The 13,041-nt window shown below is 50.4% G+C and overlaps 1 protein-coding gene across 1 annotated transcript in view; it reads left to right on the top strand.

Annotated features, from left to right (window-relative positions):
• The window catches only part of EIF2B5 (eukaryotic translation initiation factor 2B subunit epsilon), a 76,355-nt gene extending 64,505 nt beyond the window's left edge, over nucleotides 1–11,850 (top strand). Inside the window, exons 15-16 of the mRNA XM_075338483.1 lie at nucleotides 9,862–9,972; nucleotides 10,731–11,850. Of these exons, the coding sequence (XP_075194598.1) occupies nucleotides 9,862–9,972; nucleotides 10,731–10,790 (171 nt within the window). The 3' untranslated portion in view covers nucleotides 10,791–11,850. The remainder of the gene's footprint in view (nucleotides 1–9,861; nucleotides 9,973–10,730) is intronic.
• The last annotated feature ends 1,191 nt before the right edge of the window (nucleotides 11,851–13,041 follow it).

Below are 13,041 nucleotides of genomic sequence, written 5' to 3'. Positions count from 1 at the left end.
TAAGCGGGCTCGCTATGAGCGACCCTCAACTTCATCACACTGGTCAGGGTCCCAGCGGGACGACTCTCTGTGTGATGAGGCGGATGTAACTGATCAGGAGTCTGATGCTGGGGCCGCTCTCAATCTAGATACCCCGGATGGTGACGCCATAGTGAATGATCTTATAGCGTCCATCAATAGGATGTTAGACATTTCTCCACCAGCTCCTCTTGCGGAGGAGGCAGCTTCACAGCAGGAGAAATTCCATTTCAGGTATCCCAAGCGTAAATTAAGCACGTTTCTGGACCACTCTGACTTTAGAGACGCAATCCAGAAACACCACGCTTATCCAGATAAGCGTTTTTCCAAACGGCTTAAAGATACACGCTATCCTTTTCCCCCTGACGTGGTCAAGGGCTGGACACAGTGTCCCAAGGTGGACCCTCCAATCTCCAGGCTTGCAGCCAGATCTCTAGTTGCAGTGGAAGATGGGGCGGCACTTAAAGATGCCACTGACAGACAGATGGAGCTCTGGTTAAAATCCATCTATGAAGCTATTGGAGCGTCGTTGGCGCCAGCATTCGCAGCCGTATGGGCACTCCAAGCTATTTCAGCTGGGCTTACACAGGTCGACACGGTCACACGTACATCTGCTTCGCAGGTGGCACCCTTGACCTCTCAAATGTCTGCATTCGCGTCTTACGCGATTAATGCTGTCCTAGACTCTACGAGCCGTACGGCGGTGGCGTCAGCCAACTCTGTGGTTTTACGCAGAGCCCTGTGGTTGAGAGAATGGAAGGCAGATTCTTCTTCCAAGAAGTGCTTAACCAGTTTGCCTTTTTCTCGTGACCGATTGTTTGGTGAGCGTTTGGATGAAATCATTAAACACTCCAAGGGTAAGGATTCATCCTTACCTCAGCCCAGACAAAACAAACCTCAACAGAGGAGGGGACAGTCTGGTTTTCGGTCCTTTCGAGGCTCAGGCAGGTCCCAATTCTACTCGTCCAAAAGGACTCAGAAGGATCAGAGGGGCTCAGATTCTTGGCGGACTCAATCACGCCCAAAAAAGCCAGCCGGAAGAACAGTTACCAAGACGGCTTCCTCATGACTCTCAGCCTCCTCTCTCCGCATCCTCGGTCGGTGGCAGGCTCTCCCGCTTTGGCGACATTTGGTTGTCACAGGTCAAAGACCGTTGGGTGAGAGACATTCTGTCTCACGGGTACAGGATAGAGTTCTGCTCTCGTCCTCCAACTCGCTTCTTCAGAACTTCCCCACCGCCCGACCGAGCCGATGCTCTGCTGCAAGCGGTGTCCGCTCTAAAGGCGGAAGGAGTGGTGACTTCTGTTCCTCTTCAGGAACAAGGTCACGGTTTTTACTCCAATTTGTTTGTGGTGCCAAAGAAAGACGGGTCGTTCCGTCCCGTCCTGGATCTCAAGCTGCTCAACAAACACGTAAAAACCAGGAGGTTCAGGATGGAATCTCTCCGCTCCGTTATCGCCTCAATGTCTCAAGGAGATTTCCTAGCATCAATAGACATCAAGGATGCTTATCTCCACGTGCCAATTGCGCCAGAGCATCAGCGTTTTCTACGCTTCGTTATAGGAAGCGAACACCTGCAGTTCGTAGCTCTACCTTTCGGGCTGGCGACAGCCCCTCGGGTCTTCACCAAGGTCATGGCAGCAGTAGTAGCAGTCCTGCACTCACAAGGTCACTCCGTGATCCCGTATTTGGACGATCTACTTATCAAGGCACCCTCTCAAGAGGCATGCCAACACAGCCTGAACGTGGCACTGAAGACTCTCCAGAGTTTCGGGTGGATTATCAACTTTTCAAAGTCAAATCTAACCCCGACCCAATCACTAACATATCTTGGCATGGAGTTTCATACTCTCTCAGCGATAGTGAAACTTCCACTGGACAAACAGTGCTCGCTACAGATAGGGGTGCAATCTCTCCTTCAGGACCAGTCGCACCCCTTGAGGCGCCTCATGCACTTCCTAGGGAAGATGGTAGCAGCAATGGAAGCAGTTCCTTTTGCGCAGTTTCATCTGCGTCCACTACAATGGGACATTCTCCGCCAATGGGACGGGAAGTCGACGTCCCTCGACAGGGAGGTCTCCCTCTCTCAGGCAGCCAAGGAATCTCTCCGGTGGTGGCTTCTTCCCACCTCATTGTCAAAAGGAAAGTCGTTCCTACCCCCATCCTGGGCGGTGGTCACGACAGATGCGAGTCTATCAGGGTGGGGAGCAGTGTTTCTCCACCACAGGGCTCAGGGTACGTGGACTCGGAAAGAGTCCACCCTTCAGATCAATGTTCTGGAGATCAGAGCAGTCTATCTTGCCCTACAAGCCTTCCAACAGTGGCTGGAAGGCAAGCAGATCCGAATTCAGTCGGACAACTCCACAGCGGTGGCATACATCAACCACCAAGGGGGAACACGCAGTCGGCAAGCCTTCCAGGAAGTCCGGCGGATTCTGACGTGGGTGGAAGACACGGCATCCACCATATCCGCCGTTCACATCCCAGGCGTAGAAAACTGGGAAGCAGACTTTCTCAGTCGCCAGGGCATGGACGCAGGGGAATGGTCCCTTCACCCGGACGTGTTTCAGGAGATCTGTCGCCGCTGGGGGATGCCGGACGTCGACCTGATGGCGTCACGGCACAACAACAAGGTCCCGGTTTTCATGGCACGGTCTCACGATCACCGAGCTCTGGCGGCAGACGCCTTAGTTCAAGATTGGTCGCAGTTCCGGCTACCGTATGTGTTCCCACCTCTGGCATTGTTGCCCAGAGTGCTCCGCAAAATCAGGTCCGACTGCCGCCGCGCCATTCTCGTCGCTCCAGACTGGCCAAGGAGGTCGTGGTACCCGGATCTGTGGCACCTCACGGTAGGCCATCCGTGGGCACTACCAGACCGTCCAGACTTGCTGTCTCAAGGGCCGTTTTTCCATCTGAATTCTGCGGCCCTGAACCTGACTGTGTGGCCATTGAGTCCTGGATCCTAGCGGCCTCAGGTTTATCTCATGAAGTGGTTGCCACCATGAGACAGGCTAGGAAACCATCCTCCGCCAAGATCTACCACAGGACGTGGAGGATATTCCTATCTTGGTGCTCGGCTCAGGGAGTTTCTCCCTGGCCTTTTGCATTGCCTACTTTTCTTTCCTTCCTGCAGTCTGCGTTGGAAAAAGGTTTGTCGCTTGGCTCCCTTAAGGGTCAAGTCTCCGCGCTATCCGTATTTTTTCAGAAACGCCTGGCGCGACTTCCTCAGGTACGCACGTTCCTGCAAGGGGTTTGTCATATCGTCCCCCCTTACAAGCGGCCATTGGAGCCCTGGGACCTGAACAAGGTTCTAATTGCTCTCCAAAAGCCGCCTTTCGAGCCTATGAAGGAGGTTTCCCTTTCTCGTCTTTCACAGAAAGTGGCCTTTCTAGTGGCGGTCACGTCTCTTCGGAGAGTGTCCGAGCTGGCGGCGTTATCATGCAGATCTCCATTCCTGGTGTTTCACCAGGACAAGGTAGTTCTGCGTCCAATTCCAGAATTTCTTCCCAAGGTGGTATCTTCCTTTCATCTCAATCAAGATATCACTTTACCGTCTTTGTGTCCGCATCCAGTTCACCAATTTGAAAAAGGTTTGCATTTATTGGATCTGGTGAGAGCACTCAGGATCTACATTTCCCGCACGGCGCCTCTGCGCCGCTCGGATGCACTCTTTGTCCTTGTCGCTGGTCAGCGTAAAGGGTCGCAAGCTTCCAAATCCACCCTTGCGCGTTGGATCAAGGAACCAATTCTTCACACCTACCGTTCTGCTGGGCTTCCGATTCCATCAGGACTGAAAGCCCATTCTACCAGAGCCGTGGGTGCGTCCTGGGCATTACGGCACCAGGCTACGGCTCAGCAGGTGTGCCAGGCGGCTACCTGGTCGAGTCTGCACACTTTTTACCAAGCATTATCAGGTGCATACCTACGCTTCGGCGGATGCCGGCCTAGGCAGACAAGTCCTTCAGGCGGCGGTGGCTCACCTGTAGGAAAGGGCTGTTTGACGGCCCTATCACGAGGTATTCTTTTACCCACCCAGGGACTGCTTTTGGACGTCCCAATTGTCTGGGTCTCCCAATTAGGAGCGACAAAGAAGAAGGGAATTTTGTTTACTTACCGTAAATTCCTTTTCTGCCAGCTCCAATTGGGAGACCCAGCACCCGCCCTGTTTTTCTTAGGAAATTTGTTTTTTTCGGGTGCACATGTTGTTCATGTTGAACAGTTCAGTTCTCCGAGGTTGTTTCTCGGGTTGAATTTGTATTTAAAACAGTTATTGGCTTTCCTCCTTCTTGCTTTTGCACTAAAACTGAGGAGCCCGTGATCCCACGGGGGGGTGTATAGCCAGAAGGGGAGGGGCCTTACACTTTTAAGTGTAGTACTTTGTGTGGCCTCCGGAGGCAGTAGCTATACACCCAATTGTCTGGGTCTCCCAATTGGAGCTAGAAGAAAAGGAATTTACGGTAAGTAAACAAAATTCCCTTCTTTGGTGACATTTCCGGCCGGTTCTCTGGGTTTCCCCTGAGAACCGCGCCGAGGGTGCCTGCTCGCCGGCCGCATTGTAAAATTTAGTCCCCGGCTTCAGCTGCGGCCTACTTTCGGTTTCACGGCCCCTGCATGTCAGTCATGCAGAGGGACAGTGTGGCGCCGCCCACCGGCCGTTCAGCAGAGGGGAGGACACTCCTCTCTGAGGAGATGTTTCCCTCCCCTGTATATCCCCTTGGCCCTCCGGTTCCCGCTCTTGGACTAGGCCCCGCCCCCCTCCTCACTCCGGCGCCATTTTATCAGCGTTCTCACACTGATAGGCGCTGGCTGTTGCATCTCTGCAACCTGTCTGGGGGTCTGAGTTGTGGGATCCGGAGGGCACACAAATCGGTCTGGTAAGCCACAACCTCTGGTTGTGGACTTTATTATACACTCTCTGGGGGTCATTCTGAAGGAGTGTGTTCTTACTGCAGAGCCTCCACCTCAGCAGCATGTCTCACACTAGGAGCAAGGCTGCAAGGCTGTACTCAATATGCACTGCATGTAAGCTCGTACTGCCTGAACCGAGCACATATCCTCATTGTGATGCCTGCTCTAACATGGTGGTGCCTCAGCCTGGAGTCTCCCCAGTGGTCCCTCAGGCTGCTCCGGCCCCGGTGGCTGAACCCCCGGCTTGGGTAGAATTGTTTACTAAGTCTATCTCCCAGTCCTTTGCAGACTCCATGGGAGAGCTGTCCCGGACTCTGCTGAGCATGCATCAGCCCCCTTCACAGGGTGCCTCTGCTGCTTCGGCTCGCTCTCCAGAGCTCACAGAGGATTCTTCATCTGCTCCCAGACCCCGTCCTCCTAAAAGGAAACGCAGGGACCCCTCTCCTTCCTCGTCCCGCGGCTCCGGTTCACGAGCCGATTCGCAGGACGAGTAGGATGTCTTTACTGGAGGCTCGGACGCTACCTCTATGTGCCCCATTGATCTGACTGAGGGGGATGCAGATGTTAGTGATTTGATTGCGTCCATTAATACTGTACTGGACCTCAATCCGCCAGTATCAGAGGAGCAACCCTCTCTGGCAGAAAAGCACCAGTTTACTTTGCCTAAGAGACCAAGGAGTGTGTTCTTTAACCACTCCAGTTTTCAGGCCACTGTGTCCAAGTCCAGAGCCTGTCCTGACAAACGCTTTCCTAAGCGTGGTTCTGATGACCGTTTTCCTTTTCCACCAGAGGTGGTCAAGGAGTGGGCTCTCACCAAATGTGGACCCTCCGGTGTCTAGACTCTCAGCCCGGACAGTTGTATCTGTGGCTGATGGCACCTCACTCAAGGATCCCACTGACCGCCAGGTTGACCTCCTGGCCAAGTCTGTCTATGAGGCGACAGGGGCCTCGTTCTCCCCATCTTTTGCAGCAGTGTGGGCTCTCAAAGCCATCTCTGCTTCTCTGGAGGAGATGCATACCCTCACTAGGGACTCTATGCCTGAATTGGTTGCTTTAACTTCCCAGGCTTCAGCCTTTTCAGCCTACGCCATGTCTGCCATGCTGGAGGCCTCTCACCGCACTGCGGTGGCCTCCGCCAATTCCCTCGCTATCTGCAGGATCTTGTGGCTTCGTGAGTGAAAGGCAGATGCTTCCTCAAAGAAGTACCTTGCTGGGCTCCCATTTGCTGGGTCCAGGCTGTTCGGTGAACAGCTGGATGAAATTATTAAGGAGGCTACTGGTGGGAAGAGTACTTCCTTGCCACAGACTAAAGCCAGGAAACCTGTTCAGGGCAGGAACCAGTCGAGGTTTCGTTCCTTTCGTTCCTCCAACTGGTCATACTCTAAGCCCTCGGCCTCGTCCACTAACTCGGCCAAGGACCAGAAGCCCACCTGGCGCAAGAAGCCGCGTCCACAAGGGTCCGCAGGAGCTGCTGCCACCAAGGCAGCCTCCTCTTGACTATCTGGCCGAGCCAGCAACGTCCTTGGTCGGTGGCAGGCTCTCCCACGTGTGGTTTCAACACGTCTCCGACCAGTGGGTGCGGGATATCATCTCCCACGGCTACAGGGTAGAGTTCTCTTCCAACCCGCCAAACAGATTTTTTCTGTCAACTCCCCCCTGCTCCAAGGCCGCCGCCTTCTCTCAGGCCGTGGCATCCTTGCAGGCCAACGGAGTAATTGTACCGGTTCCCGCCAGGGAACGGTTCAGAGGTTTCTATTCAAATCTCTTCCTAGTCCCCAAAAAGGACGGTTCCTTCCGGCCCATCCTGGATCTCAAGCTTCTCAACAAGCATGTTCAGGTGCGGCATTTTCACATGGAGTCTGTGCGATCAGTCATTGCCTCAATGACCCAAGGAGATTTCCTGGCATCCGTCGACATCAGAGATGCCTATCTGCATGTGCCAATTGCAGTTTCGCACCAGCGTTGGCTACGTTTTGCAATCTGAGAGGAACATTTCCAATTCGTGGCTCTCCCCTTCGGGTTAGCCACGGCCCCTCGAGTATTCACCAAGGTCATGGCAGCAGTGGTTGCGGTTCTGCACCTCCAGGGGTTGGCAGTAATTCCTTACCTGGACGACCTTCTTGTCAAGGCTTCATCCAGCGCAGACTGTCAGCGGAGTGTCTCGCTCACTCTCGCCACTCTTCTTCAATTCGGGTGGCTTGTCAATCTGCCCAAGTCCACTCTGACCCCGACCCAAAAACTCACGTACCTAGGGATGCAGTTCGAAACTCTGCCGGCACTTGTCAAGCTGCCCTTAGTCAAACAGCAATCCCTCCATCTGGCGGTGCGCTCTCTGTTGAGGCCCCGCCGTCATTCCATCAGGCACCTTATGCAGGTGCTGGGTCAGATGGTGGCGTCAATGGAAGCGGTTCCCTTTGCCCAGTTCCATCTGCGTCCTCTGCTGTTGGGACAAGCGGATTTCTTCCTTGCACAGGTTGGTGGCTCTGTCGCCACAAGCCAGGAGCTCTCTTCAGTGGTGGCTTCGGCCTCTCTCTCTGTCTCAGGGACGCTCCTTCCTGACCCCGTCCTGGGTGATCCTCACCACGGATGCCAGTCTTTCCGGCTGGGGATCAGTATTTCTCCACCACCGAGCACAGGGCATTTGGACTCCGTCCGAATCAGTCCTCTCGATCAATGTGCTGGAAATCAGAGCTGTGCTTCTAGCTCTCGTAGCCTTTCACCACCTGTTGGTGGGCAAGCACATTCGAGTCCAGTCAGACAACGCGACAGCAGTTGCCTACATCAATCACCAGGGCGGGACTCGCAGCCGCCTGGCAATGTTGGAGGTTCAACGCATCCTTCAGTGGACGGAGGACTCCAAGTCCACCATATCCGCAGTCCATATCCCAGGCGTGGAAAACTGGGAGGCAGATTATCTCAGCCATCAAACCGTGGACAGCGGCGAGTGGGCCCTGCATCCGGCAGTGTTCCGGTCGATCTGCCGCAAGTGGTGCACTCCGGAAGTGGATCTAATGGCATCCCGGCACAACAACAAGGTCCCGGTTTACGTGGCTCGCTCCCACGATCCTCAGGCCTTTGCAGTGGACGCGCTGGTTCAGGATTGGTCCCAGTTTCGTCTGGCTTACGTGTTTCCCCCTCTAGCTCTCTTGCCCAGAGTCCTGCGCAAGATCAGAATGGAGGGCCGTCGGGTCATACTCATCGCCCCAGACTGGCCCAGGCGAGCTTGGTACCCAGACCTGCTCCGTCTGTCCGTAGAGGTGCCGTGGCATCTCCCGGACCGCCCAGACCTTCTCTCTCAAGGTCCGTTTTTCCGCCAGAATTCTGCGGCTCTCAGATTGACGGCGTGGCTCTTGAGTCCTGGATCCTAACGGCCTCCGGCATTCCTTCCGAAGTCATCTCCACTATGACTCAGGCTCGGAAGTCTTCCTCGGCAAAAATTTACCACAGGACTTGGAGAATTTTCCTGTCCTGGTGTCGTTCTTCCGGCTATGCTCCTTGGCCTTTTTCCTTGCCAACCATCCTGTCCTTTCTACAGTCCGGTCTGCAGCTAGGACTATCCCTCAATTCCCTTACGGGACAGGTCTCGGCTCTGTCAGTGTTCTTTCAGCGGCGTATCGCCCGACTGGCCCAGGTGCGCACCTTCATGCAGGGCGCATCTCACATCATTCCACCTTACCGGCAGCCTCTGGATCCCTGGGACCTTAATCTGGTCCTCACGGCCTTACAGAAACCCCCCTTTGAGCCTCTTAGGGAAGTTTCTTTGTTTCGACTTTCACAGAAAGTCGTCTTTCTGGTGGCCATAACTTCTCTCAGGAGAGTCTCTGATTTGGCCGCGCTCTCTTCGGAGTCACCTTTTTTGGTTTTTCACCAAGACAAGGTAGTTCTCCGTCCGACTCCGGACTTTTCCTAAGGTGGTCTCTCCTTTCCACCTTAACCAGGACATTTCATTGCCTTCCCTTTGTCCGGCCCCTGTTCATCGCTTTGAGAAAGCGTTGCATACTTTAGATCTGGTGCGGGCGCTCCGGATCTATGTGTCACGCACCGCTGCTCTTAGGCGGTGCACCTCTCTTTTTGTGCTGACCGCAGGTCAGCGCAAGGGTCTCTCAGCTTCTAAACCGACCCTAGCTCGTTGGATTAGGTCGGCCATATCCAATGCCTACCAGAGTACTCAGGTGCCTCCCCCGCCGGGGATCAAGGCACACTCGACCAGAGCTGTCGGTGCCTCTTGGGCTTTCAGGCACCAGGCTACGGCTCAGCAGGTCTGTCAGGCTGCCACTTGGTCTAGTCTGCACACCTTTTCAAAGCACTACCAAGTGCATGCTCATGCTTCGGCAGATGCGAGCTTGGGCAGACGCATCCTTCAGGCGGCTGTCGCCCATTTCTGAAGTTAGGTTTTGCCTACTTCTCAGTTTTCTGTTTATTCCCACCCATTGACTGCTTTGAGACGTCCCATGGTCTGGGTCTCCCATAAGGAACGATAAAGAAAAAGAATTTTGTTTACTTACCGTAAATTCTTTTTCTTATAGTTCCGACATGGGAGACCCAGCACCCTCCCTGTTGCCTGTTGGCAGTTTTCTTGTTCCGTGTGTTTTCACCGGCTGTTGTTGTAGACAGAGGTGCCGGTAGTTCCGGGTTTTGCTCTATCTCTACTTATGGGTGGATGTCCTCCTTCAGCTTTTGCACTAAACTGGCTATATTTGGTTATCCAGGGGGTGTATATGCTAGGAGGAAGGAGCTACACTTTTTAGTGTAGTACTTTGTGTGTCCTCCGGAGGCAGAAGCTATACACCCATGGTCTGGGTCTCCCATGTCAGAACTATAAGAAAAAGAATTTACGGTAAGTAAACAAAATTCTCTTTTTTCCTTAAATGTATGGACATTTAAAAGTGCTTTTGCAATGTTAACATCTCACTTATTGTTTCCCTCCTCTCAAAGGTTCTAATGGGATTTTACCAGCAGGATGTTTTGGCTGAAGAGATGATTCTCCGTTGGTTTTCACAAACAGAAATAACCGAAAAGGGACGGCAGCTACGTAAAAAACAAGCGGTAAGGATATGTTTGTAGCTCCCACATTTTCATTATTTTGAATATAAATTTATAGTGTCATATCTTACATTTAAAGGTGTTTTCTCCTTTCACCTGTTTGTAAAAACTCATGCTTGCGGTAATAAAAATAACAAATTGATCTGGTACACGTCTCTCCCAGGTCCAGTGCTGTGTCTTCACTGCTCCAGGGATTGTTTATAAACTGCTGTGGTGACATTGCATCCACGGCACTGCAGCCTGTGACTGAGCGCAGCGGTTCTGCCGTTGTAAATGAAACAAGCTGCTGAGCTCAGTGATGGGATGCTACATTATTGATGTGATGTCACATCCTTGTACATAATCACCGGCGCAGCAGAGAAGACCACGCTAGACCTGAGCTGAGTGAGTATCAAGTGAATGTTATCTTTTAGTACAGTTTTTTAAAAAAAAAAAAAAAAAAAAATATATATAAATGTGAAAACCCCTTTAAAAAATACCATGTGATTGACAAACTTAACCCTTTAAGGACCCGCCCCTTTTTCCATGAGCTGTAAGCTCAGCCGAGTGAGCTTTCATGTCTATGGTGGAGCCAGCAGTTTCCTTTTAACTAATAGCGGTCCATGTATGGGTCACCTTTGCAACGGTCCGGGATGGATAGAAGAGAATGGAATATTACAAGCTTTATAATGGATGATGTGGTATTGTAGGGATGTTTATTACAGATTATCATTACTTCTGTGATTGCCATGTTTTGCCATCTTTCCTCTTTACTAATACAGCTCAAGAAGTTTATACAGTGGTTAGAAGAAGCAGAAGAGGAATCTTCAGATGATGAGTGATGTGAACAATGACTGCACTTCTACTCAAAGCCCATATGTACTTCTTGGTTAGTCACCACTAACTGATGAACCAGAACGTGAAGATCGACTTCCAGAGGATCGGCCATATTTAGATCAGACCCTCAGTGCCACAAAAAGGAAATACACCGACTGCCAAGGATTATGTAGACTGCTCCTTCCACATAGGGATTACTTCCATCAGTGTTTAGCATATGCGTGGTGGCAATGATCTTTGGTGCTGCTCGCTCTGGGCTTATTTTAAAACAACCTTCTTAGACTGGTTTTACATATCTGACTCTTGCGGTCCGATTGCAGACCGATCTGCTCAGACCAGAACAGAACTCTCCTCGTATATGCCTTGGAGCCATTGAGTTCTGGTCAGGAGACCCAGGGGCGGTCTGTACTCGGCCATTGATTGTCATACATGTGAAAACTAACTTGAAACCTTCATTTTTATATTTTCTCTGTCATATCACATTTACAAACAACTGAATTGTTGTTTTAGTTATCTCTGATGACTCCGCCATGATTTAGGATCCCGGGAAAGGGACAGGAATTTGCGCCAGTACCAACCTTCACAGGACTAAAAGCTAATGTGTTTGTGTGCAAATATTTATTTTGGGGAACAAATAAAGACTATACAGATCTTGAGTGATTTTATATCTCTAGCTTCATGTTATGTTAATTAAACCAAAGAACAGCAATGTGCATGGAAATAAAGAACACGATCGTTGCATGTATAGTAGAGTGATGTGTCACTCATGCAAACCACAATATACAATACAAATCTAAAAAATGATGTTCACAAATGCCATGTGTAAGGCTAAAGAGTAATTTTCTTGTATTTCATAATGAAAAAATGTATTTATTTACATAAGAGGGGTAATCCACAATGGATAATGGGAACAACATCGAAGAGTCAATATAGGAGGATGAACTAATTGGACTATAATCATGATATCATAAATGAAAGATTGATAAGTATTATTAATTATATTATACGGTAATGTCAGGGTGATAATCCTATATCCAGCATCAATGAATAAATGTATATATAAAAGGAATATAGTGTGCAACAGATATTTAACCTTTGATGGGTAAAAACTACATAGAAAAGAAAATCAGATGTTGAGTAGTAAATATGAAAGAATGTCTAATAGAATGGGTCTGTAGAGCAAAGTAAGAGCATCGTGTCATGGAAACAATGCAAGCTATATAAAGTGCCTAGTGCAATAGGAAAAGAACCCAACCTACTATGAGAGTAGAGATCACAGCTAGGCCAAGCTGAAATCCCCTCCTTCCACAAGAGCGGATTTTTGGTACTTACTGTGGGGGACAGAGGAGACCATGGGTGTATGCTGCTGCCACCATGAGGCTGCCACTAATAATACATTTTAAAGTCAGCTTCTGCTCACTAGGCTACACTAAGCTACTAAGTAGTAGTAGAAGCAACACAAGGAAAAGAAACCCCAATGAGAGTAACCACAAACATGCTTAAGGAGATTAAAAAATAGAAACAAATTGTGTGTTGTGCCCACCGATGAAGGGATTCTATGGTGAGCACCAAAAGGTGGGAAACCAAAGAAAGCCAGAACAAAAAGGTAGAAGGATGGTATGGCAAATCTCTCAGGCTGTAATATTGGCAATTTGCACTTGCAGCACCTTTCTAGGCAGACTCGTGTCAGGTGTGACCACTATAATATTTTAAGAAAGTATGAATGGAAGACTAACTTGCAGAGCCGCATAACAGAAGCCTGGTGGCAAACGGAACAGGAAACTGCCTGGGTAGACTGAGCCATAACCCTCATCAGGGGCACTGTGTCCCTTGCCTAATATGTTTCCAGAATGGCAAAACAAAACTAGCGAGCGATGGTGGCCTTAGGAGGTGGAGAGAACTCTGAGAACCTTCTGGAACGACAGTGTCTAAAATAGGTAATCACTGACAAGTAGTGGCACTCCGCTCTAACCACATACAACGTCTGTAAAGATCGATCAGCAAGATAAAAGGGAGAAAACCAAAAAAAAGGCAGCGCAAAGAAGAGCAATCATCAAAACCCTGAGTTGGCCAAGATATGAGGCAAAGTGCTTCATAGAGATGTTTTAAAGTACCTAAAAGCACTGTTTTATCTGTCTGTGATTATCAATACACTGGACCTGATAATTGAACCCTTATTGTTTTACACTATGGTTTGATATCTGTCTTTTGTAGATGTAGTGCTGGAGTATTAGTCCTCTGGATCATGTGTACTGT

This window comes from Anomaloglossus baeobatrachus, chromosome 3, assembly GCF_048569485.1.
Source record: "Anomaloglossus baeobatrachus isolate aAnoBae1 chromosome 3, aAnoBae1.hap1, whole genome shotgun sequence".
Classification (NCBI taxonomy): Eukaryota; Metazoa; Chordata; class Amphibia; order Anura; family Aromobatidae; genus Anomaloglossus; species Anomaloglossus baeobatrachus.
This window is presented reverse-complemented; position numbering and strand designations above follow the sequence as displayed.